Source organism: Manacus vitellinus, unplaced genomic scaffold, assembly GCF_001715985.3.
Source record: "Manacus vitellinus isolate BGI_N305 unplaced genomic scaffold, ASM171598v3 scaffold_24_pilon, whole genome shotgun sequence".
Lineage (NCBI taxonomy): Eukaryota > Metazoa > Chordata > Aves > Passeriformes > Pipridae > Manacus > Manacus vitellinus.
In genome coordinates, this window is record NW_021939798.1 from 11,612,237 (window position 1) to 11,635,382 (window position 23,146).

Here is a 23,146-nt window from a genome sequence, read left to right on the forward strand (position 1 = left end):
CCTCCCAGATCATCCGTGTGCAGTCGCCAGAGGGAGTGAAGAGAATCACGGCCACCAAGAGAGAGACGGTGGCAACGTTCCTCAAAAAGGTACCCCAGGACCCCCTGTGCCTCCCCACGGGGTGGGGCAGGGCTCCCACTGCTTGTCCCATGGGATACCTGTGTTTGACCTCACTGCCAGCAGCACGGGACAGCATTCCAGGGGGAAACCCACACTTCTGTTGGGGTAACTCCTGCTGCAGCCTGGAGCCCTCAGACTGGGCTTTCTTTGTTCTCCTTGTGAGAGGGAAGGGAATGGGAGCAGCCCAAAACCTGCTCTCTGTGAGTCATTTGCTTTGTTTGAAGCCCAGACCCAACAGCATTCCCTGACAGCATTCCCACCTGGCCAGGAAAAATCCTACTGGATTCCAGGGCTGGCTCAGGGACACCCACTGGAGCCTCTGAGCAGCCTCACCCGAGGTAAAAAAAGCTCTCAGGATCTCTGGAGCCTGTGCAGAACAAGCTGCTGCTTTCCAGGGCTCAGGTTACCCGAGGCAGTGTGGAACAATGGCTGGAAAACACTTCCTGCCAGGACAGAAGCACCTGGAATGGCCTGTTGGTCTGGGGAAGGTTTTGTCCTCTTACTGAGCCAAACACAAGACCTGTGTGGGTTTATTTCCAGGGTTTGCTTGGAAGAGAAAAGGGGCAAATTTTGCCACCTGAGATCTGTGTTTTATCTTAATCCAGGTCTTTCCTACCTGTGCTGTGGATTTTAACCCTGGAATGTTCACCCAGGGAGTGGGGTTGGTGTTTAGGGGGACAGCTGGAATTAGAGAGGCATCAGATTGCTGCTTCCCTACAGGGAATTAACTTGGACCTGCTCCAGAGAAGCTCCAGAAGTGTGCAAGGAATAAGGGATGGGATAATCCTCCCTGTCTCTTGTACCACATCCAGGGAAAAGCCCTAAAAAGTGACTCTGGCTGTGCTCAGGGTAGAATTGAGTCAGGAATCAACTCAAACCTGTTGTTAATGTGTTGTGGGATTTGTCTGCCCCAAAAATGGAATTCTGTGGCCTGAGGAGCAGGAGCTGATCCCTGTGAAAGGGTCCCATTCACAGGGATCACTCACTGCTGCAAATCACAGTGGAGCTGACAGGAAAAAAACCTACTTTTCATGGCTTTGCTCATGTGACAGTTCTTTGTGTCTCATCACATTTGTCCTGGGGGCATTCCCTGTTCCCAAAGCCACAGGGATTATTTTTATTATTAAGAATAAAGGCCATTGACTTCAGAATTTGAGGCAAAACTTGTCAAGTAGAGGAACTCTGAACACCATTTTTGAACTGATGTTTTCAAGTGGCCAAATGTGTAAATTATTGTTGCTGGGAAGAGGTGTTGGACTGATCCCGAGTCAATCAGCCTTAAACTGAGCAGGGAAAACCAGCGTGGGGGCTGAGAGGTGGCTGTTGTGGGGGTGAATTCCACGGGAGAGAGGAGGAAAGTGGGGATAAACAGGCAGGACAGTGGGAAGAGGTTGAGTGAAGCAGCTGGTTGGTGGGAGTGCAGCTGAGGGCAAAAGACCCACAGAGGTGAAGGTGTGGGTGAGGAATTCTGGTCCCAGGAGGATGGGAATGACTTGTTGATGTGGCTGGAGCGAGAAAACAGGGAGAACTGGGATAGTGGAGAAGTTTCTCCCTGCAGTCCTGCAGTGCTTGCCTGGATTTAGATCAAACTCTGCATTTGTGTTGTGTGAGGGAGAGACACATTCTGGGTGTTTAAATTCCTGTTTTAATCCATTGCTTTTGTTTCCAGCTGTTTCTTCCATGTCTCCCTATTACCCTGAGCTCAGAACTGTGCTGAATTCCTGCAGTAGGAGTTCCCTGGGATCAGCTCTGGCTCTGAGCCCCTTCCAGCCCTCAGGCACCTCACACCTTGTCCTTCTCCCCTGTCTTTCAGGTCGCCAAGGAATTTGGCTTCAGGAATAATGGCTTTTCCGTGTACACCAACAGGAACAGGACAGGGGAGATCACAGCAGCCCAGAACAAATCCCTCAACCTGCTCAAAATCAAGTGAGTCCCCATGGGAAGGTTTTTTTCCAGCATGGGGGGCTCTGCTTGGAGGTTCCAAAATGGGCAGCAGTGGGAAAAATCACATCCCATGTGCAGCGTGTCCCTGGAATGTGCCAGCTGGGAAGGCTGTGACTTGATCCACACAGGATCCACACTACTCCTTTTCCCTCCTGGAGCTGTTGCCTCTCTCCATAGGTTCCCTTTGCCTTTTTCTCCATCTTTTCTCCTCGGTTGTGTCTCTTGATGGAAGGGTTTTGCGTTTATTGTGGCAAATGGCCAGAGCAGCAGGAAGAGGTGGCTGATGGAGCAGCTTCCAACTGCCACCTGAGCTAGTCTGATTATACTTTGGGACACATTCCATGCTCTTCCATGTTCCAGGAGGTTGGCTGCCTGTTGGGAAGCAGCTCCAGCTTCCTGAGTGCTGTTTCTCACCTCTCCCACTACCTGTGTGCTGTCTCCCACCCCTGCAGGCACGGGGATATGCTGTTCCTTTACCCCCTGAGCCCAGCTGGCTCCTCCTCAGAGACCATGGACACCTCTGTCTCCCAAAATTCCCGGCCTGGGGCTGCCCCCCAGGTGGTGGAGGATGAGATCGACCAGTACCTGATCAAGCAGGATGGGAAGATTTACCGGAACCGAGACCAGCAGCTGTGAGTGGGGGGGTGTTGTGTGTGTTCCTGCTGTATCCAGAGTTTGGAATGTCGTGTCTGAGCCCAGCAGCCAGGGAATGTCCCAAGCAGGAGTACTCTGAGCCCTCAGATCCAGCCACTTCTCATAAAGGGGAACACAGAAGCAAGGGGAATGAGTGGAAGTGTCCCATGACAGAGATGTGGAATTGAGACTTGGGTCTTTCCCTGCTTAGTTTTTTACTTCCTTTCCATCACGTGCCCTTCTGACCTTTGTGAAACCAGGGAGTCCCTTTTGCTCACAAAAATGCACCAAAGTCCCACTTTTCAAAGCTCCTCCGTGCAAGAGCCCTTGGGAAACAAAGCAGCTTCTACCTGTGTAAAAATAATACAACAATGGGTTAAACCCACCCAAAATCTACACTGGTGATGCTAAAACACCCCCTGGATGGGTGATGAGGTTTTATTGCTCAGCATTAACATCCCAGTTGGGTCCCACTTGTGGCCTTGGGACTGGAACCCTCTGGAAAGAGACTCCTGAAAGGGTTTGAGGGAAAATTTTAAAGGCAACCAGGAATTGTTGCTGAAACAGAATCATCTGCCCTTCCCTGTGGTGTTGTCCCCCATATGGTTTATACTCAGTGTTGCAGCAGCAGGGAAATGTGTGGAAAATCCTCTCTGACCTTCCTAGGCTGACCATAAGTGATGAGATGTCACATTATTGAAGCAATAAAGGCAAAACCCACCACTCTGTGGTGAAAACATTGTCTTGAACTTGCCCACACTTTTCAAGGAATCAATGAAGTTGTTCCTAGCAGGGAGCCAAAGCCCAGGGGTGAGTATTTAGGATAAAAGGAGGTGTCTGGGCTTGTTCCTGGGTTTGGGAGGGTGGATCAATCTCAAGTGAAGGATGCTGAGTGCATTAGCAGCATTTAGGGCTCCTTTCTGTACATTATCTGCCACAGAATCTCCTTAAAATCAATCCTGCAACTGGATCCCATCCATTGTCTCCACACACCAATCTCCAGAGCCCTTCCTTTGGAAAGCAGCACTGACTTAGTGCTGGAGGGGATTTTATTGTTGGTTTAGGGTTTCTTTAAAGCAATCACCATAGAAGGAGAGGTTTTCTCCTCTAACTCTACCCTGCGGGGTTTATCTGCCCAAAAAACACACACTTGGTTGTTCCAGCCCATCCTCCAGTGCCTGATAAAGGATGAATGTTTTGGGTGGCTTTTTGTTAAAACCTGCCCTGCCACTTGGCCTGGAGATTCTTTGAATTTGAAGGGTCTGAATTCTTTGAACTTGAAGGGTTGTGAAACCTGACCTGACATGGATTCAGGTGATTTTTGGGACAGCAGAGCCTCTTCCCAGGGACATAAGGAGGGTTTGATCTTGACCTGAGACTCTCAGGTTTAACTTCAACCTGGACAAGATAATTCAAGTCCAATTCATCAGGAACTGGAGTGACAGGACAAGGAGGGATGGGTTCAAGCTGAAAGAGGGGAAATTTAGGTTAGATATTAGGAAAAAATTCCACCCTGTGAGGGTGGGGAGGCCCTGGCACAGGTTGCCCAGAGAAGCTGTGGCTGCCCTGGATCCCTGGAAGTGTCCAAGGCCAGGTTGGACAGGGCTTGGAGCAACCTGGGCTAGTGGAAAGTGCAGGAAGTGGAACTGGATGATCTTTGATACCTCTTCAAACCCAAACCATTTCATCATTCCATGACCCCTCTGTAGCATTCCCTGGGGGCTGGAGAATTGCTCAGAGCTCATGTAGCTCTTCCACACCAAAATTACTCGAGAGCAACTCCTACAGTCTGATTTTTCTGTTATCAAAGAAGATTTAACCCCACTTCAGTTCCCATATTAAATAAGATTTATTCCTCCTTCAGTTCCCATAATAAATGAGATTTAACCCCATTTTTCTCTCTCTCTGCCCAGGTGTCGTCACGGCCCCCTGGGTAAATGTGTTCACTGTGTCCCACTCGAGGTAAGAGCCCCAGGAGGGTGCTACAAACTCACACCAGTTTCTCCCAGTATGAACATTTTTCCTAGGAGGGGAACACTTTTCCAGGCTGGAATCCTGCTGTGCACTGCTGGCTCTGGGATCACTAAAGCTCCAGGCCTTTGTGGCCCCGGGTTTATCATGGTTAATGATGGTTTTCTGCAATGATGAGTTTAACAGAAAGTGCTTTAAAAAGTGCTCCATTTTTCCTCCCTCTTCATTTTTTCCTGTATCTTCTTGTTTTATCCCTTCTCTCATGTCTCCCAGCACTTCCCAGTTGAACCACCTGGCACAGGTTGCCCAGAGAACCTGTGGCTGCCCCGTCCCTGGAAGTATCCTAGGCCAGGTTGGACGGGGCTTGGAGCAACCTGGGCTAGTGGAAGGTGTCCCTGCCCATGGCAGGGCGTGGGGCTGGATGATCTTTAAGGTCCCTTCCAACCCAAACCATTCCATGATTTCATGATTATTCAGCTTGAAGCAGCTTTAGCCTCCAAACGTGCTGGGCTGTGTAATTTATGGCACGAAGCAGCAGCCACCCCTCCAAAGGGGATCCTGGCCATTCCAGGATGGCTGTTCCCCACTGCTGGAAGTGCTCTGGAAGCCCTTGGCCGTGTTGGAGCAGCTGTGTCCTTGTTTGTTGTTAGATATCGAAAGGAAAAGGCTTTTTGCCTTTGAGGCTCGTTCTGATTTGTGGAGCCAATCTGTTACCAGAGCAGGAGGCGACCATAAAACTCGCCGTTGTGAAGCTGCACTGTTTGTATCCCAGTAGTAGCTGCCTTGAAAATGAGCCTGAATTTCCTTGATTGCTTCCACATTGGTGGGGTTGGCTCTGGAACATCCATTTGCTCAGTGATCAGGGTGTTATCAGACAGGTGCCTGACCTGCCTTTGCTCTGTGTGGTGTTTTTGGCAGCCGTTCGATGAGGATTATTTGAACCATCTGGAGCCTCCTGTGAAGCACATGTCATTCCATGCCTACATCAGGAAGCTGACCGGAGGGGCAGACAAGTAAGAAAAGCTCTGGGTTTAAGGGAATCTGGTTGTAGCTTCTTTTTTTTTTGTTTTAAACACGAATGAGAGTACAGACAGATCTAAGGGTGGGATACGAGGATTGAATGGCAAACTGAGGAGGAAACGTGTTGAAAAATAAAAGAAAAAAGGAAAAGGCGGGGGAAAAAATAATCTGGCTTTTTATTTTAGGGGTTTTATTCTTTCTGGTTTTCCTTTTTTTTTTCTGTGGCAATGTAATTACTTCCAGGAAACACTCCTGATGGGGGGAGAAGGCCAGATGGAAGGAAGGAGGTTCCCTAGTTACACCAAGCTCCAAGCCTGGTTCTCAAATTCCACGGACATAAGTTACACAGAGGTGTATCTCCATGCTGTTCCTAAATACCACTGGGATTTTTTAAATCTCTCTGGGAGATGCAGCCCAAGTCCATGATACTTCCATTTGAAGGGAACTTCCCTTTCCAGGAAACCTCATGAACATGAAAGGAGCTCTGATTTGCCCGAGTGCTACAACCTGTTACTTCCCACGTGCTCCATAAATTACTGCTCCAAAAGCATTTGCTGTGGTAACAGCAGCCTTCTCTTCCCCCATTTCCCTTCTCTTCCCCCATTTCCCTTCTTTTCCCCCCTTTTCTCTTCCCCCCTCTCCCAGGGGGAAGTTTGTAGCCCTGGAGAACATCAGCTGTAAGATCAAGTCGGGGTGTGAGGGACACCCTCCCTGGCCAGAGGGGATCTGCACCAAGTGCCAGCCCAGCGCCATCACCCTCAACAGACAGGTGAGACTGAGCTCATGGCACCTCACAGGGGCCTTGGCTTCCCTTTTGGGAGAGGTGACTTCCAGAACAGCCAGCCTGGAGCACGAAGCCTCTAGGTGTCAGGGAAATCCTGCCCAGCTTCTTCAGGCCTTGCAATAAAGGGTTCCAAAATGTCCTGGGTCAACAGTTTCTTCCCAGTGTGGAGGACTGAGCTGGCAGCACTAGTGATGAAACCTGCTGTTTTTCCTCAGGGGATCCCAAAGGCCACTCAGCTTCTTGTTTCCTCTTGAATTTCAGTGTCATTTTACCTGCAAAGGCTCTTGGGGTGAAGGTCCCAGTAGAGACCCCGAGGTGCCGGGGATGCTCAGCACATCCCACACTCCAGCCCGTGGTGGGACCTGCTGGGCAGGGAGCAGTGCTGAGGGGAGGGAGCTGAGCAGAGGGGAGAGGGAGGGAGCCCCCAGCTTCCCCCACGCCTGCTGTGGCAGGATCCCGCTCCAGAGGGGTGGTGTGAGTGAGCCCTGGGAAGGCACCGGAGCCAGCGGAGGACGGCCTGACGCTTGAACTTTGTCAAACAGAAATACAGGCATGTTGACAACATCATGTTTGAGAACCACACAATTGCAGATCGCTTCCTAGACTTCTGGAGGAAGACAGGGAACCAGCATCTGGGATATCTGTACGGCCGGTACACGGAGCACAAAGACATCCCGCTGGGCATCCGGGCAGAGGTGGCGGCCATCTATGAACCCCCCCAGGTGAGCCCCCGCTGCTCCCGGGGTCCCCTCGAGGTTGGGGGACACAGAAACACCTGCTGAGTGTGGGAGAACCTCACTCCTCGTTTCCAGCCGCAGCTCCACAAGGAAAACTGTCCCGAGGAAAAGATGATGGGATTTATGTCCTTAATGTCATCATCAGCTACTGCCACCAAAAGATTTTTAAACCCAGATTTGCTTTTTGTTGGTTCCCTGCCTTTTTTTCATATTAATCTTATTTATATTATTTCTTATTATGTATTTATAATATATTATTATATTTTTATTTCATATAATCCTATATTATATTATTTTTATATTATACTTTTATATTCTATTTTATTAATATATTCTTTTTAATATCTATTTATGTTATATGTTTTACATTCCTCTGTGTTCAAATTATTTAAATCCAGGGTGACTGTAAAAGTGGATTTCACTTTTCATCTTCCCTTGTTTCCTGGATTTCCAGGAAATTTTCCAAGAAATTCTGTGCTAGGAAAAAACAGTTGCAGCCCTTGCTGCAATTCCTTCCCAGCTCTCTGGGAAAATTTAAGCAGCTTAATTAGACAGAATGAAATCCAAATGATTTGAAGGCAGAACGGTGGAGAGGCTGAGGCTGAGTTGGGCTGGAGTCCCCACTAGATGGGGCACGGCACCGCTTGGCTTCCCACGGTCTGAGCCCTCCTCCTGGGCTTCCTTCATCCTGGTGACTCCTGCAGCATGGCCAGAGTGAAATCCAACAGATTGCCAGTGGAAGAGGAACAAATGGATCCTCGGGAATGTGTGTGAGGGCAGAGTTGCAAGGGGAGGTCTCTGGGGTGACACCAGCCTCTGCTCCCATGCTCTGCCTCACTCCCCACAGTGGTTATCCTGGGGTTTTTTCCTGTTCTCTCTCACTAACGAGTGTCTCTCTGCTGCAGATCGGGACACAGAACAGCCTGGAGATCCTGGAGGATCCGAAAGCCGAGGTCGTGGATGAGATCGCGGCAAAGCTTGGCCTGAGGAAGGTCAGGATGTGCTGGATCTTGTGTGTCTGTGTGTGGCAGGGAAAGAAATCAGCAGACCAAGACCTTTTGGGTTACCTAAATCTCACTTAAGTGTCAGCAACTTTTTTAGGTATAAAATATACATTTTTAGGTATAAAACCCCAAACCAGAGGGTTTTCCTGAGCACAAACCCCTCACGGGGCAGTGCAGCTGCAGTTGGAGTCACGAGGGACATCAGAGACTGGAGCAAAGCAACAGAAACACCATTTTCCCTTTCTTTCCCCTCAGACAGGAGCCGCTCCTGGGAGCATCTCCCAGGCAAGTGCTAATTTGGCACAGATGGAGCTGGAGTTGCTTCCGTGCTCCTTTTCCAGGAGCAGAGGCTCCTCTTGGATTTTCTTGCCCTCCATGGAGTCTCTTGGTGCTGTAGGGAGTGAGTTGTGTGGTTTAGGGGTGCAGGTCCCCCTCAGTTCCATCCTGCCAGTCATCCGTTCGGGGTCCCCTGATTTCCTGACATCCCTCAAACCTGCGCTGATATTTTCCGGTTTGGGAGCACCGTTGGTATGGTGGGAATGCCAGGAATGGGATGTACACAAACAAGATTTGACTTGCTAAAGAAAACTCGACTGGGAGAAGGCTCAGTGCAGACTGTAAACATCTGTGGGGAGGGCTTTGTTCTCCCAGATAAGATCTCACCCCTCGCCAGAGGCTGGAGCAAGACTTCTGTGTGTTTTATTTATTACCATGTTTTCCCTCCGCTTCTCCCATCAGATATTTTTAATCCACGGGATTTAACACGTCACTGAGTGCTGGCTGCAGGGTTTGGTCTGTCTGGGCTCTGCAGGGAGCTCTGCCTCAGGAGGGTTAATGCTGTGGGGGCTGGGATTGGCACAGGGGTGGAGAGGGTTCGTCCCGAGGTGTGTGTACACATGGCACACGTGTGTGGAAGGGATGCCCACTCCAGGGGTTACTGGTGTGTACATGCACACACCAGTGTGCAACCACAGAAAGCAGGAATGTGTTTTTTGGGTCGGGACAGACTCCAGTTTGGAATGAATCACGCTCCAGTATGAGCTTCCTCCTAACCAGAGCCTGTGAGGTTCAAACTGGGATCATGTGAGAGGTTCAAACTGGGACCGCGTGAGCTGCTCCGGGCACTCTGTAGGAATTGCTTTCTGCTGGGGGGTGGGAGGCACAGAGGCCTCTTGCAGCCTCCAGATCTTTCCATGAAAAATATTCCATAGTGAAACATAACACTGCAGGTGCCCTGGCCAGCCAGCTGGCATGCTGCTGCTCCTGGAAATGGGATTCCAAGAGCCCAGCACAGCTGGGAGAGCCATTCCCTGCAGGCAGCGTGCACAGGGCCGAGGGGAGCCAAGAACATCGTGTCCTGTGAGCTGAAAATGTATAAGCTCTTCTGGTTTCCTTCTTGTTTCTTTTTTTTTTTTCTTTTGTCCTTTTTTTCCTTAAAGCAACGTTCTCCATCACCCTTTGTAGGTCGGCTGGATATTCACTGACCTGGTCTCTGAGGACACACGGAAAGGCACCGTTCGGTACAGCAGGAACAAGGTGAGATCCAGGTGTGACCCAGCTAATTCCAGCTGCTGAGCCAGGGCAGGGCAGGGGTGCAGGTGACACTGGAATTCTTGTGAAATGGGGTTTTTTCAGGTGCTTCTGAAGGAAAGGGAGCTTGAACCCTTCCAACCGTTTGGGATTGAGCTGTTTGAAGAGCAGGGAGAGCTGCCTGCAGCCCTTTACCCCTCTGCTTTAATGAAATGATGCTCATGGAATCATGGAATGGTTTGGGTTGGAAAGGATTTTAAAGCACATCCAGTGCCAGTCCCTTGCCATGGGCAGGGACACCTTCCACTAGCCCAGGTTGCTCCAAGCCCCATCCAACCTGGCCTTGGACACTCCCAGGGATGGGAGTTTCTCTGGGCAACCTGTGCCAGGGCCTCACCACCCTCACAGGGAAGGATTTCCTCCCATCTAACCCTGCCCTTTTTAGGATTAATAAAACTCTGTGGAGTGGAGGGAGTGGGGGTGTGAGGTGCAAACCCAGAGTGACTCAGAGGATGTTCCCATGGGCTGGGCTTTGTGACACATACGTGGCTCAAACTTCGACCTCCTCAGCTTCCTGTGGTTGTAAACCCAGTGATATCCATATTTGGAAAGTGAAACTTCAGTTTAAAAAAAAAAAAAAATGGTGTGTAAATGTGGGTGGGGACTCTCCGTGGGACAGTCCTGAGCCAGCTCAGGGCTGGGGAGCTGACAGGTCACATTCCTGTCCCGGGCTCTGCAGCAGCTTTCCACGAAAGCGTGTTTTCCTGGGGTGTTGGTCGTTTCCCTTGGCTGCAGCCCAGGGAAATAGGTCTGGGCTACGTCAGGCTGTCCTTTCGCTGACTGGCACTGGTGCTCTCCCCTCAGGACACGTATTACCTGAGTGCAGAGGAGTGCATCACAGCTGGCAACTTCCAGAACCAGCAGCCCAACATCTGTCGCCTCTCCCCAGATGGGCACTTTGGATCCAAGTTTGTCACGGTTGTGGCTACAGGTATAAACTGGCCCCAGCTCTCTGGGTTACACCTGAGTTACCTCTTGTTAGTAGAAGAATATGCCAAAAATCACACGCCCTGATCCCCATCTGTCCTGTTTAACAAGGGTTTTACTCTATCAGCTAAAATACTTTTTCATTCTTTGTTCTATCCTCTCTGCAATTATTACTCATTATTTATTTACCTATTTTTTTTACTTTACAACTGTCTAAAGAAGCTCATATGAGACTCAGACTCACCTCTCTGATCCAGAAATCCCTCTCTGCCTGCAGCCAGGGCAATAACTGGGTCTCACTTCTCTGTTTCAAATCTTTAAGCTCCACGTTCTGTTGCCTGGAAGCAGCAGTGGAGAACCATAACAATCCAGATCCTTAAAGTTGTGGATTAATTCCTCCTTCAGGAAGTTCAGGAGGGACCTTTATCTCCCTTGTGTTGCTGTCAGGGAAACCCTGATGTGGGATTTGAAAACATACTTTTTTGGCTGAATAAAACAGAAGCGCCTGCAAAGTGCTTATGCTTAAAACCTCTGGATTTAGCCATTTTTGGGGAGTCTCCAGAGGCACTGTGGATGGGCTGGGCTGGGAGGGGGGACACTGGCATGTGGTAGGAGGGCTGGAGTGTTCCCAGTTCACTCTGCTCTTCTCCATGGGATGACACATGTCTTCATTTAAACCTTCCCTGGAGCAGAATCGCTGAGTTCTGAGTCTGTTTAACACAATGAAAAACCCTCATGACTTCCAAATAACATCCAGTGTGAAAAGTGAAAGTGGGATGGGATGTTGCCTGCCCTGAGCCTGGCTTTGTAAGGCTTCCCGGGGCCTTTTTTTCAGTGAAAAAGCTCTTTTTCAGTCAACAGGCCCATTCCTGTACATTCCAGACTGCTAAACACATCCATCTCTCATTAAAGATAGATCTGTATCTCTCTTTTTTTATATATATATTTATTTCAGGGTTTTTTTTTTTAAACAAGGTGTTTTACTGAGCAAACACACTTTGTTCAGGCCTTCCCCCCGTCCTGGTCTATGTTTAATTTCTAGGAGTGTTTGTTCTGGAGCAGTGAGTGATTGAGGTTACAGATCAAAGGGTAGAAAAGGAATATTTCCTCTTTGCTGTTCCAGCTAATTTCATTCTCCTCTGTTCAATCAGCCCAGCAGGTTTCTATTTAAACACTTGAGTCCTTCCTTTTGTGCCACAGAAATGTATTTGGATAGTTTGCCTCAACTTTGCCTTTAAATCCTCTCCATGGATTAATTCCTATCCCCTCCTGAATTCCTAGCTTTGGAAATAGTAATGTTTTCCTACCATCTGCCTCTATCCTCTCTTTCCAGTTGTATTCCAGTGACACATGACCTGATGTTGCTTACATTATCCAAAGGAAAGCGCCAAGCATGTGATCCCTCCGCGAGCCAGGCTCTTAATTCCCACTTTCCATGTCAGATTTCCACCAAAGCATCCAGGACAGGCTGAGAAAACACTGTTTAGGCCTGACATGACCAGGGGATCTGCAGCTCAGGGTTCCTTGGGAACGCTGTGCCTGGGTTTTGTTTGGAAAAGGAGGAGACACCTGCAGGGTAGTGGGAGGGTGATGCTGTCAGAGCCTCCAAAAGGGCAGCTTCTCCTCCTTGGAGCTCCTGGCAGAGCATTCCTGCTGTCCCCTGGGTCTGTGCTCTTGGGATAGCTCTGGAACTGTGTGTGACTGAAGAAATGTGGAGATTAGAGGGAATTCTTGCCTAAAGTTCTTCCTGTGCAGCAGCATCAGCAGCTTCATCTCAGTGTTTCTCATGGTTAGCAAGACCCTCGAGTCTAATTCATGGAGTCTTGGAATTAAGGCTGGAAAAGAGCTCCAAACTCATCGAGTCCAACTTTAATGCTGTGCTCGGAGTTACCCTGGGGAAATCACCCCTGTGCAGGATTTTCAGGAAGAATTTCTCCATGAAAAGGGTTGTACCATGGAGTCCCCATCCCTGGAGGTGTTCAGGGAATGACTGGCCGTGGCACTCAGTGCTCTGGGCTGGGTGACAAGGTGGGAATCGGGCACAGTCAGACTCAATGGTCTTGGAGCTCTTTTCCAGCCTCAGTGATCCTGGGATTTTTGACCACTCTCTCCTTTTCCAGGTGGTCCTGACAACCAGGTGCACTTCGAGGGGTACCAGGTGTCGAACCAGTGCATGGCCCTGGTGCGGGACGAGTGCCTCCTGCCCTGCCGGGACGCGCCGGAGCTGGGCTATGCCAAGGAGTCCAGCAGCGAGCAGTACGTGCCTGATGTGTTCTACAAGGTAAGGGTGAGGGCCTGGGCAGCACTGGGGTGTGCCCCTGGATCCACACTCTGGTCCTGAGGAGCAGCAGGGAACATGTGCACAACTGAAGCGGGTCCGAAATGCTCTCACTTCATAGGATCATGGAATGGTTTGGGTTGGAAGGGACATTAAAGCTCATCTTGTTCCACCCCCTGCCGTGGGCAGGGACACCTCCCACTATCCCAGGTTGCTCCAACCTGGCCTTGGACACTTCCAGGGATGGAGCAGCCACAACTTCTCTGGGCAACCTGTGCCATGGCCTCCCCACCCTCATAGCCAAGAATTCCTTCCCAATCTCCCACCTAAACCCGTCCTCTGGCAGTGGGAAGCCATTCCCCCTTGTCCTGTCACTCCAAAGTCCCTCTCCAGCTCTCCTGGAGCCCCTTTAGGGACTGGAAGGGGCTCTAAGGTCTCCCTGGAGCCTTCTCTTCTCCAGATGAACACCCCCAGCTCTCCCAGCCTGGCTCCAGAGCAGAGGGGCTCCAGCCCTCGGAGCATCTCCGTGACCTCCTCTGGACTCGCTCCAGCAGCTCCATGTCCTTCCCGTGTTGAGGACTCTGGAGCTGGAGGGGGGTCCCAGGACTATTTGGAGTGTCACTGCTGGTCCCTGCCTGCCGCCCTTTGGGTCTGTTGGTGATGGATGGAATGTTGTTATTCCCTTGGCACTTGTTTCTGGAGCCCCTCAGCCCCCCGTGTTCCTGCAGGGCCGAGTCAGGAGCTCGGGATCAGGCTCCCTGCGGATGCCGATAGTGCTGCTGCTCCAGCACGGGGCTGCTGGTGCCCCGTGAGCAGGGACAGAGGAATTAATTAATGGCACTGCTCGCCAGCTAATTAGCCATCCATCACCCATTAGTTATCTCCTCCTTGTCGTGCCTGCTCCTGCTGCCTGTGTTAAAGCTGTCCCTTAAGGAGCACAGGATAAGGAAAGCTGCCTTCGTTTGGGATGACTGGAATGAGTGGATTGTGCACCAGCAACAGGAATGGAGCTGGTCAGGCTGTTCCTGCGTGTCCTGAAACTGGGACTGGGAAGTGCTGATTTCCCTGAGAGACCCCATCGTCCACCCCTTAACACTGAAGTGCCAGCTTGGCTTGGCCCCACTTGGAAACAAGGAACACCTCTGGGATCAATCCAGTGCTGGAGAGGGAGGGTAGATGGAATCCCTGCCTCTCTTCCTTCTCGGAGCTGATAAACCAGGGCCAATTAAGATCCAGCAGCGCTGGGGTGTGCAAAGGTTGGCCCCGAACGTGAGGGAGATGAGATCATCTCCTGGCGTGCCCTGATCCCGCTCCGGAGGAGCCCGGGCTGTGCCACACTCGGGTGCATTGCAGGAGGTCCCACAGGTCTGTGTCCCACATGTGGGCCACCCGGGGTGCTGGGAGCAGCAGGAAGCTGGTGGGTGTTCCCAGCAGGGCTTCACTCCCCTCGTAATCTGAAGCAGGGAGATAAACAGAATGGGAACGGATGGCTCCAGCCTTCCGTGGAAATTTCCATGAACCACTGATTCACCAGATCAGGCTGCAGCTGATTTCGGGTTTTAGAACTTCTCTCCCCAGTTGCCCTTTTCACGGAGTGCTCAAGGATGGCTCTGCCAGGTGGGATTATCCCTCAGCCTTAAACGGGTTTGGCTCTAGGACCCCTTGATTTTTTCCTAATGTTCTTAAATCTATGTAAAGCTTAGTCACTCCTGGCTTGGGAAACCTTTGGGGTCCCATTAAATGGGCAAGGTTTGGGGTCAGACGACCTCATCTGTCTTGGGCTGGTGACAACAGCCCTGTCCAAGCCTGAGTAAACTCCAGGAGGAGGAAGAATCTGGCAGCACAGGATGGAATCTTTGGGGTCCAGTGCCCTGCTCCCTCTTTGTCCTGGTCTGTGATGGTTCCCCTCTGCCCACCCCCCAGCCAGTTTTGGGGAGAAAGCTGCACTTTGGAGTAGTTGTTTTCCCTTGACTGCGCAGCCATCACTGGTCCAGGGAAAAGTCCATGTGTATTCCCATACAATATCCATCTGAAAAGCCCTTTAGGATGAAAGGAGCTCTACAACTTAATTCTAATTGAACAAGGACCAGGAGGCCGATATTTGTGAGTGTGGATGTATTTATAGAACAGCCAGATGTGAGGCAGGATCCAGGGAACTTGGATCCACAGCAGGGCCAGTGGATTCACCTCCGGCTTCCAAATGGGAAAAGGTGCTGCTTTTCTTCCGTGGAAATGGGAAAGCTGATGGCACTGGCATTGTCCTGCAGTTTTCCTGAGCCTCCAGCTGTGTGGTTTCTGTATTTCTTTACCATTCTCTTTGCCTTGGCCCCTCGCCTGCTGCTCCGAGGAGCCACCCCCGTGGAATTGGCTTTGGACACGCGGCCGTTGCTCTCCTGGCCTGGGAATGCGAGAGCTCTGCCCCAGCGTGGGAGTTGAGGGTTTTGGGGACTGTGAGTACAAGTTACTATGCTCTGAAGTGCTTCCCCAGGTGAAGTTAGCCAGGAGGAAGGACACATCCCCCCCCCAGCCTCCCAGGGTGCCTGGGAAGCATCTCAGTGCAGCGTTTCCAGCTGGAACGTTTCATGGCCGGCACGTGCTGCTTGGAGAGCTCAACACACGGAACTCGTGAAGGACTCCATGGTGTCAAGACACAGACACGGGTCCGGGTGAAGACTCTGTGAGTGAAGATGATGATGTTGCAATGGCCACTTCACCCAGTTTCTCAGCTGGATGAGGGCGAGCCCGTCTGAATGTTCCACACAAGTGTTTTCTGTCCTGTCTGCTGCCCTCGAGCAGCCTCCTCTGTCCATCTGGTTCTGGAAAACAGCTGGATTGATTTGGAGTTCCCTAAGAATGTACCTTGGGTTGATTATTCAGCGCTGTGCCCCAGCTGGAGGGATCCCTCCCTGCCTGCACCCTGTTGTCCCTGCTGTCCCCTCCTCCCAGTCCTCTGGCCCAGGAATTCTGGCATTGCTGAACTGCTCCACCACTGGGGAAAGAGATTCCTGTGTTTTACAGACCCTTTAAAACCCTTGGATGATTGGATTTGGGGGCTGACTGTCTTTGTCTCTTATCACTGGTATTTGTGGCAGCTCAAACATGACGATGTCATCGTCATCCTCGCAGTGAGTTGCATTTTACAGCTGCCTTAACATCCTACAGAGTTTCTTTGGGATGGTTTAATATTCCCCCAGAGTTTCTTTGGGATGGTTTAATATCCCCCCAGAGTTTCTTTGGGATGCTGTAAGACAAAAGCCCTTTACAAGTATTGTGCAAGAGCCCTTTGCCCTCAAGTCCCACACGTGCTCTGAGCCCTGGCCTGGCACCAGTGACACGTGTCCCATTCCGCCCTGGGACAACCCCAAGCCAGGACCCTGCTTTTATTAGAGCCCAGCGGGACCTCTGAGCCAGGCTGTCCTTCCATGGCACTGGAAATCCTCTTCCCAGGGAGAGCCAGGCTGCAGGGAGTGTTCACTAATGGGGAAGGACTTCCCTGGCTGCCCTCCCACCACGAGCCGCCTTAGCCTTAAATGTCCTGGCTGCTCCGGGGAGGAGGATGCTGGATTAGCTCACCAGGAGTCTCTTGGGAAGGGTTTCAACTCTCCCTGACCTGTCACTTGCTCTTGGAGAAGTCGCTTTGTGCCTCAGCCGCGCTCTCCGTGCGAGGGGCAGGATCGCCCGGCAAAGTGCTGGGAAGTGGCAGAGGGAAGAGCAAGGCTGGGATTTACTCCCACACGGGAAGGACAGGCAGCTGCTGAGCTCCACGGTGCCTTCAGCGAGGGAGCAGGTCGGGAATGGCGGCGTGGGATGTGGGATGCTCACAGCCTGGGATGCTGACGGCGTGGGATGCTCACGGCTGTCGAGCCCTGGGACACGGATCCGGAGCCTCCCTCCTGGCTGACACCCGCCCAGGCTCCTCACTTGGCTGCTCCCCTCACCTTCTGTGGATAATCCCGAGACCACCCAGAAGCCTTTCTATCCCACCAAGGTGTGTGACACCAGCTGTGCTCCCACCCTTTTCCCTGTTCTTCCCCATCCCTGTGCAGCTTCTGCCTCCAAACAGTGGTTTGGAAGGCTCTAATCCTAGCCCTGATGCAATCTCCACCAGGATAACTCATTGTCCAGACCTTGCTGATGGATTTTTGTCCAGGAGCCAAATAGCTGTGGCTCTGTTAACCCCTTCCTTGGCTCCCTTTGGAACGAGTGCCACTGGGCTTTGGGGGCTCAGGCTGCAGCAATAATAGGGCACTGGTGGGGTCCTGGTGATGCCAAGTTCAGGGTAAGGATCTTTCTCCCACCTTGATGTTCATTAAGGCCTTTAAAACATAGTTAAAGGATCCATGGGGGTGGGAGAGGAATGTCAGTGTTCGGGGGGGGCTGTTCTGTCAGGACTGGGACACGTCCTCGGCTCAGGGGGAGCGAGGTCCCAGTCTGTGGATGTCTTGGAGGCCTCAGCAGCATGCCATGAAAAAGCAGGCATTTAACATGGAAATCCCCAGAGGGGGAGATTAAAGCCAACAGGTGCTGGAAAAATGTTTCTGCATATTAGAACTTAATTAGATTGGAAAATGAATTCCAGATGGGCTAATTATGCGTGAGTTGTTGCAGGTCCCTTCTTGCAGGGGCAGGATTGTGTTTGGGAAGCTGATTGGATCTGATTCCTGCCTCTTGTGGTATCACTGAGATCTAGGAGCAGGTTGGCTCTGGGGTCCTGTGATCTCCCAAAAAAAGGCTCCACAGCTCCTCCTGCTCCTGTCAGAGCAAGAGAGATCTGAGGCCAGGAGCTCCCAACAACCTGTCATGTGTGAGGAGCAAAGATCCTTATCAGAACTGCTTTTCAAAGGAGCTTCAAAGACTGAAAGGGAGATTTTTTTTTTTACAGAGGGAACAGTTCCTGGGGACAGGAGGTGCTTGGGGAGGGGGTCGGGAAGCGGGGCTGTGCCTGGAGGGGAGCAGCGTGCTGGAGCCTGCTGGGGCGAGGTCTGACTGGGAGTACTGGGAGAGCGGGATGGTGCTGGCTGCTGCTCCGCATAGTTGTGCTGTGTAAACACCAGGGAGAGTGGGGGAGTGGTGTTCTCCGGGAGAAGACGGCTGGGGGAAAGGGGAGGGAGAAAGGAGGGAGTCAGCAGCTTGTCCCTGCATGGTGCTCCCTGGCTCAGCCCAAGGAGTGCTGCTCCCATCCCACGGGAGATCCGCTGGAGGAATGGGACTCACAACCTTCTGGGATGACACCTCTGGTCTGGCTTCAGCCACTGAGTCCATGGAAACTCCAATACAGAGTCCCTGACTGGGAATTATGGGCATATGATTTATGTGGGGCTCAATGAATGATTTATACCACGTTAAGTGATGATTTAGGTAGAAAACACAACCCCCTCGTACGGAATCTTTAATGAAAAGTGTCAGTTCTCTGGGATTTATTTCCGAAGCGCCGTTTGAACTCGGCGTGTTTGACATCAATCACGTCTAATTGTCAGGTTATGATTAATGAACATATGCTGGCCGTTTGTCTCCCTAATTAAACTTTATGTTCCCTTCGTCTGGCAAAGCAAAACAAGTTTACGCCGTGGGATGTGCTTGGTTCTAAGGGTCTGGGCATGAGAAGGTGCCTGGATTCCCAATTCCCAGGTGAAGAGTTGGATGAGGGACTCCTGGATTTGCAGAAAGGCAGGTTTGCCTCAGCTAAGGAGACAGATGTGGCCTGTCCCTCCTTTTTTAGACAGAAGAGCTGCTTAAATGGCATTTAGAATCGTGGAATTATAGGATATCTGGAGTTGGAAGGGCCCATAAGGATCATCAAGTCCAACAACCCCAAGAATCACACCTTGATTTACACTCCTTAGATAATTCCAGGTCCATATCCAGTGGGAGACAAGCCCAAGGTGGTTTGTGACCACACACTCCCTTGGCTCACGAGGAAACAGTGATCCCGTTTCCTGATTCCAGAGATCCTGGAATTACAGAGATCTCCAGCCCCAGAGAGCTGCAGGGAATTGGGCAGCCCTGCACCACCCAGCTGGGTTCTTTTCCACCCTCAGTGATCTGCCAGAGCTCAGGATCCTGGGTGGGCATTTCCAGGGCACGATCCCTTGGGCTTCACACCACTTCCATGCTCAGGAATAATCCGACTCTTCCTCTTTCAGGACATAGACAAGTTTGGGAACGAGATCACCCAGCTGGCTCGCCCGCTGCCGGTCGAGTACCTCATCATAGACGTGAGTATTCCATAGTGTTTGCTTCCCACGGGAGATGGTCAGGGCACAGCAAACCCTTCACCCATCTCTAAAATTCCCACTGCAGGTGGTTCCTGAGACACGCCATCCTCCTCTTTCCACTGCTGCCAGGCATTCCCAGCAGGGAGGTGGCTGCCCTGCTCCGAGGGGCCGGTGTGGTGCCAGGGAACACTCTTGCTTCCCAGGAAGGCACTGCCTGGTGCCTTATCACGGCTCCGCCCTGGCACGGAGCCACACGGCCGGGGAGCAGCTGCCCATGGATCCGTGTGCTGGGCACTGCCTAAGGAAGGAACTCCAGCTGCCTGTCTTAGAGCAGCAATTAGGGATCCGTCTCCTTCAAGTGACTCAGCAGGTTGACCAGAAATGCCTTTTCTTGGAAGGGGGAATTCACTCTCTGGCACAGTTTGGCCAGAGCAGAGCTGCTGCCAGGCACGGCACGGCTCAGCCCTGGGGCTGGGAAGCAAACTTAACGGCATGGAAGGCAGGAAAGCAAATAATTGGGATGACAGATGATATTGCTGGAGCTGGAGGTGGTGCCAACAACGATTAAATCCACCCGGAGCAACTGCTCTGCTCCAGCTGCCCCTGGCACAGGCAGTGATGGAGCGCAGGGATTCCTGCAGTAGTGAAGGCACCTGCTCCTGGGATACCTGGGCTGTCACTGGGATGAAAACAGAGGGATAGAATGTGTATTAGGATGCCCCCAGGATCCCCCCCTAGCACAGCTGTGCCAGGATCGCTGTATCCTGGTAACCTGTGCAGAGAGGGATGGTCTCCATGGCATCTGTCAGGACCAAGCTCCATCTATGTCCCTCCAGCTTCCTTAGAAACAAGGCTGCTTGGGAGCCAAGGGGATGATGGGATATCACTTTAAATTGAATTAAAAGCCATCAGATCCCTGCAGGATCCCTCACTGTTTGGCTGAGCTGGGATCATAGCCATGGCTGCTCTTGGCTATCCCAAGCCTTGCTTCCCATATCCCACTGGCCTCTGATCATCATTCCTTGGATTTTTTTTTTTCTTTAGATTACTACAACTTTCCCCAAGGATCCAGTCTACACTTTTTCTATTTCTCAAAATCCATTCCCCATCGAGAACCGTGATGTGCTGGGAGAAACTCAGGTGAGGATTGATTCCTGATGGAGCCACTTCCGTAGGGATTGGCGCTGCTTCCCTTGTGCTCACTGACAGCTGCAGAGGGACAGCTGTGCCCTCAAGTCACCCCTTCCCAGTGCAGCTGCCAAACTCCTTCCTGCACAGAGCAGTGTCTGCATGCCAATGCTGATTGCCAGCCGTGTTCCCGACGGCTCCGTGACGGGATCAGGGCTCCCTGTGCCCCCCAGGCAGCACCAGAGGGGCCGAGGGGCTCCAGCCCCACAGAGACACCATGAACCTGCTTCTCCCCACAGACAGGAGAGGGTCTGGGGTCTGTTCTGCTCCCAGAGCACTGCCTTCTCTTCCTGGTTGGAATTTTAAAGCACAGGGCACTGTTCCTGCAAGAGGCCAGGGCAGAGGATGGGGAGGAAAGGGCTGCTCCATCCCCCTCTGCCCCTTTTCCATAGGGACAGGGCTGGAGTTTCCTGGCCCCACTGAGCACTTCTTGGCTCTGTGTGCACTGGAGTTGGTCAGGAAAAGCTGGTGTGGGTGCAGAGATCCTTTTCCCTGGAAGTTGTGAGCTGGAATTCAATCAGCCAGCCTGGGATCTGATTTTGGGATCATCCCTGCACATTGCAGCCAATGCCCAGAGGTGCCAGAAATGTGTGGTAGCGCATCAAAATAGGAAGTGACTTCTCTTCATTACTGTCCCCTCTCTCCAGGACTTCCACAGCTTGGCCACGTACCTGTCCCAAAACACATCCTCCATTTTCCTAGACATCATTTCTGATTTCCATCTGCTCCTCTTCCTGGTCACAAATGAGGTCATGCCTCTGCGGGTACGTAGTGGGGTGGGGAGAGTCCTGTCCCTATCCATCCTCCCCATCCCAGGTCCCTCAGGTGGGTGGGGGTGACCATTCCTGCCATCCTGTGTCCCTGGGCGGGTCCCATTGCTGTCTTTTCCCGACTGAGCTGTTGGGAGAAGGTTAAAAAAGTTTTAAAACCCTTTTAAAACCCCCGAGCTGTTGGGAGCACTGAGGGGGGGGGTGTTTGTCCACATGATTCCAGAGCCAACTTGGCTGCGGCTCCCAGAGCTGGAAACGTTTTAAAAATTATCTCAGAATGAGGAATTCTGTGGGAACAAGAGCAGAGCCCCCAGACCTTGGTGGGGCCAGGAGTGTCCTGGCAGTGCAACTCTGCTGCCCTTGGCCGGGCACTGCGGGCCTGGCGGCTGCCCCGGCACCGCCGGAGCTTCCCGGTGGGATCCAGCTGGGCCGTGTTGGCCGGAGGCTGCGCATGTGTGAGGCAGCCAGGATGACCCTGGGCAGCTGGAGATCAGGATGGGGATGGGGATGGGGGCTGGAGTGCTCCAGCGTGGAGGATTTGCTCCTCTGGAAGTCAGGATTGCTGCGCAGCACTGGCACACTATCCCAAAGCAGTAGGTCATACATCCTGGAAGCAGAGGAACGGAATCTTCTGGGATGTGGGGTCTGTGTGACTGTTGAGGGGAGCAGAGGGATAAACTGGGACACTCCAAGGATCTCAGGAAAGGGGAAACAGCTCAGGCTCAGGGTCCTGCCTTGCCGTGCTAGGGGAGGAGGGCACATCCCTGGTCACAGCTTCCAGTGGGACACTGGAGGGGTCACAGTGCTCATTTCCCTCCTGTGGCTTCCAGGACAGCATCAGCTTGTTGCTGGAAGCCGTGAGGACCAAAAATGAGGAGCTTGCACAGACCTGGAAAAAATCTGAGCAGTGGGCGACCATCGAGCAGCTCTGCAGTAAGAGGGGGGTTCCTGGGGCGGGGGGTCCCTTGTCCCTTGGCAGAGCTGGCTGGGGGCTGTGTGTGGTGCTGTTCCCAAGCCCCTAAAGAGGCTGCTGGAGGCTCCAGGGGGAGGAAACCTGTTGCTAGGTCATGGAATCGTGGAATGGTTTGGGTGGGAAGGAACCTTAAAGCTCATCTCATCCCACCCCCTGCCATGGGCAGAGACACCTTCCCCTAGACCAAATTGCTCCAGGACCCCTGGAACACTCCCAGGGTTGGGACCGGAGGGGCTGCGGGGTGGGCTGTGCAGGGATCGCAGCGCTCCCTCCGGGTCTCTCCGCAGGCACGGTGGGTGTCCCGCTCTCGGGAATGCAGGAATACGGCGCCATGGGGGGCTCGTCGCACGCCGTGGCCGCAGCCATGTGGCCCTGCCAGCACTGCACCTTCATGAATCAGCCGGGCACGGACCACTGCGAGATGTGCAGCCTGCCCCGTTCCTAGCCCCGCTCCCGCCCCGAGCCTCCCCGGAGCAGCCGGCGCGGCGCTTGTCCCTCCCCTTCCTCCCTTCAGCTTCCAGCTCCGGCTGCGGAGCCGGGCACGGGGTGGCTCCAGCCCCCCAGTTACTCCTCGCTCCCTTTCGGGGGCCATCCCGGAGCCGCTTGGTGCTCCCAGCCCGGAGAACTGACGCTTCCCCTCAGCCCGTGCCCCGGGCTGCCCCCCCATCCCCACTGCTGCCAGCCTGCCAGGGGGACCCAGGGGGCTCAGGCGGTGTCCGTGCCCACTTCCCTCCTGAGGAGATGGGGAGGCTTTGGCATCTCCCTGCCTGCAGCTTTGCTCCCGTTCCCTGCCCGTGTGGGTGCCCGGATCCCAACAGCTCCGGCACCGACTGGCCCCGGCGGGGTGGGCAGGTGGCTTTGATGTTCCCGGAGCAGGACGGGACATAATTCTCGGGCACAGGGCACAGGGCGGGCTCTCAGCTTGGCACCCTGTGGGGACTGCAGGAGGGGTGTCCCCACCGGGTGCTGTGTCACCCCGCAGAGCCTGAGTG

General features: G+C 52.6%; 1 protein-coding gene across 1 annotated transcript in view; it reads left to right on the forward strand.

Annotated features, from left to right (window-relative positions):
• NPLOC4 (NPL4 homolog, ubiquitin recognition factor) overlaps positions 1–22,852 on the forward strand; it is a 27,851-nt gene extending 4,999 nt beyond the window's left edge. Inside the window, exons 4-19 of the mRNA XM_029960113.1 lie at positions 4–89; positions 1,934–2,046; positions 2,517–2,696; positions 4,611–4,659; positions 5,587–5,681; positions 6,334–6,457; positions 7,015–7,194; positions 8,115–8,201; positions 9,678–9,749; positions 10,608–10,734; positions 12,851–13,011; positions 19,152–19,223; positions 20,268–20,363; positions 21,059–21,175; positions 22,012–22,114; positions 22,442–22,852. Of these exons, the coding sequence (XP_029815973.1) occupies positions 4–89; positions 1,934–2,046; positions 2,517–2,696; positions 4,611–4,659; positions 5,587–5,681; positions 6,334–6,457; positions 7,015–7,194; positions 8,115–8,201; positions 9,678–9,749; positions 10,608–10,734; positions 12,851–13,011; positions 19,152–19,223; positions 20,268–20,363; positions 21,059–21,175; positions 22,012–22,114; positions 22,442–22,599 (1,820 nt within the window). The 3' untranslated portion in view covers positions 22,600–22,852. The remainder of the gene's footprint in view (positions 1–3; positions 90–1,933; positions 2,047–2,516; positions 2,697–4,610; positions 4,660–5,586; positions 5,682–6,333; positions 6,458–7,014; positions 7,195–8,114; positions 8,202–9,677; positions 9,750–10,607; positions 10,735–12,850; positions 13,012–19,151; positions 19,224–20,267; positions 20,364–21,058; positions 21,176–22,011; positions 22,115–22,441) is intronic.
• The last annotated feature ends 294 nt before the right edge of the window (positions 22,853–23,146 follow it).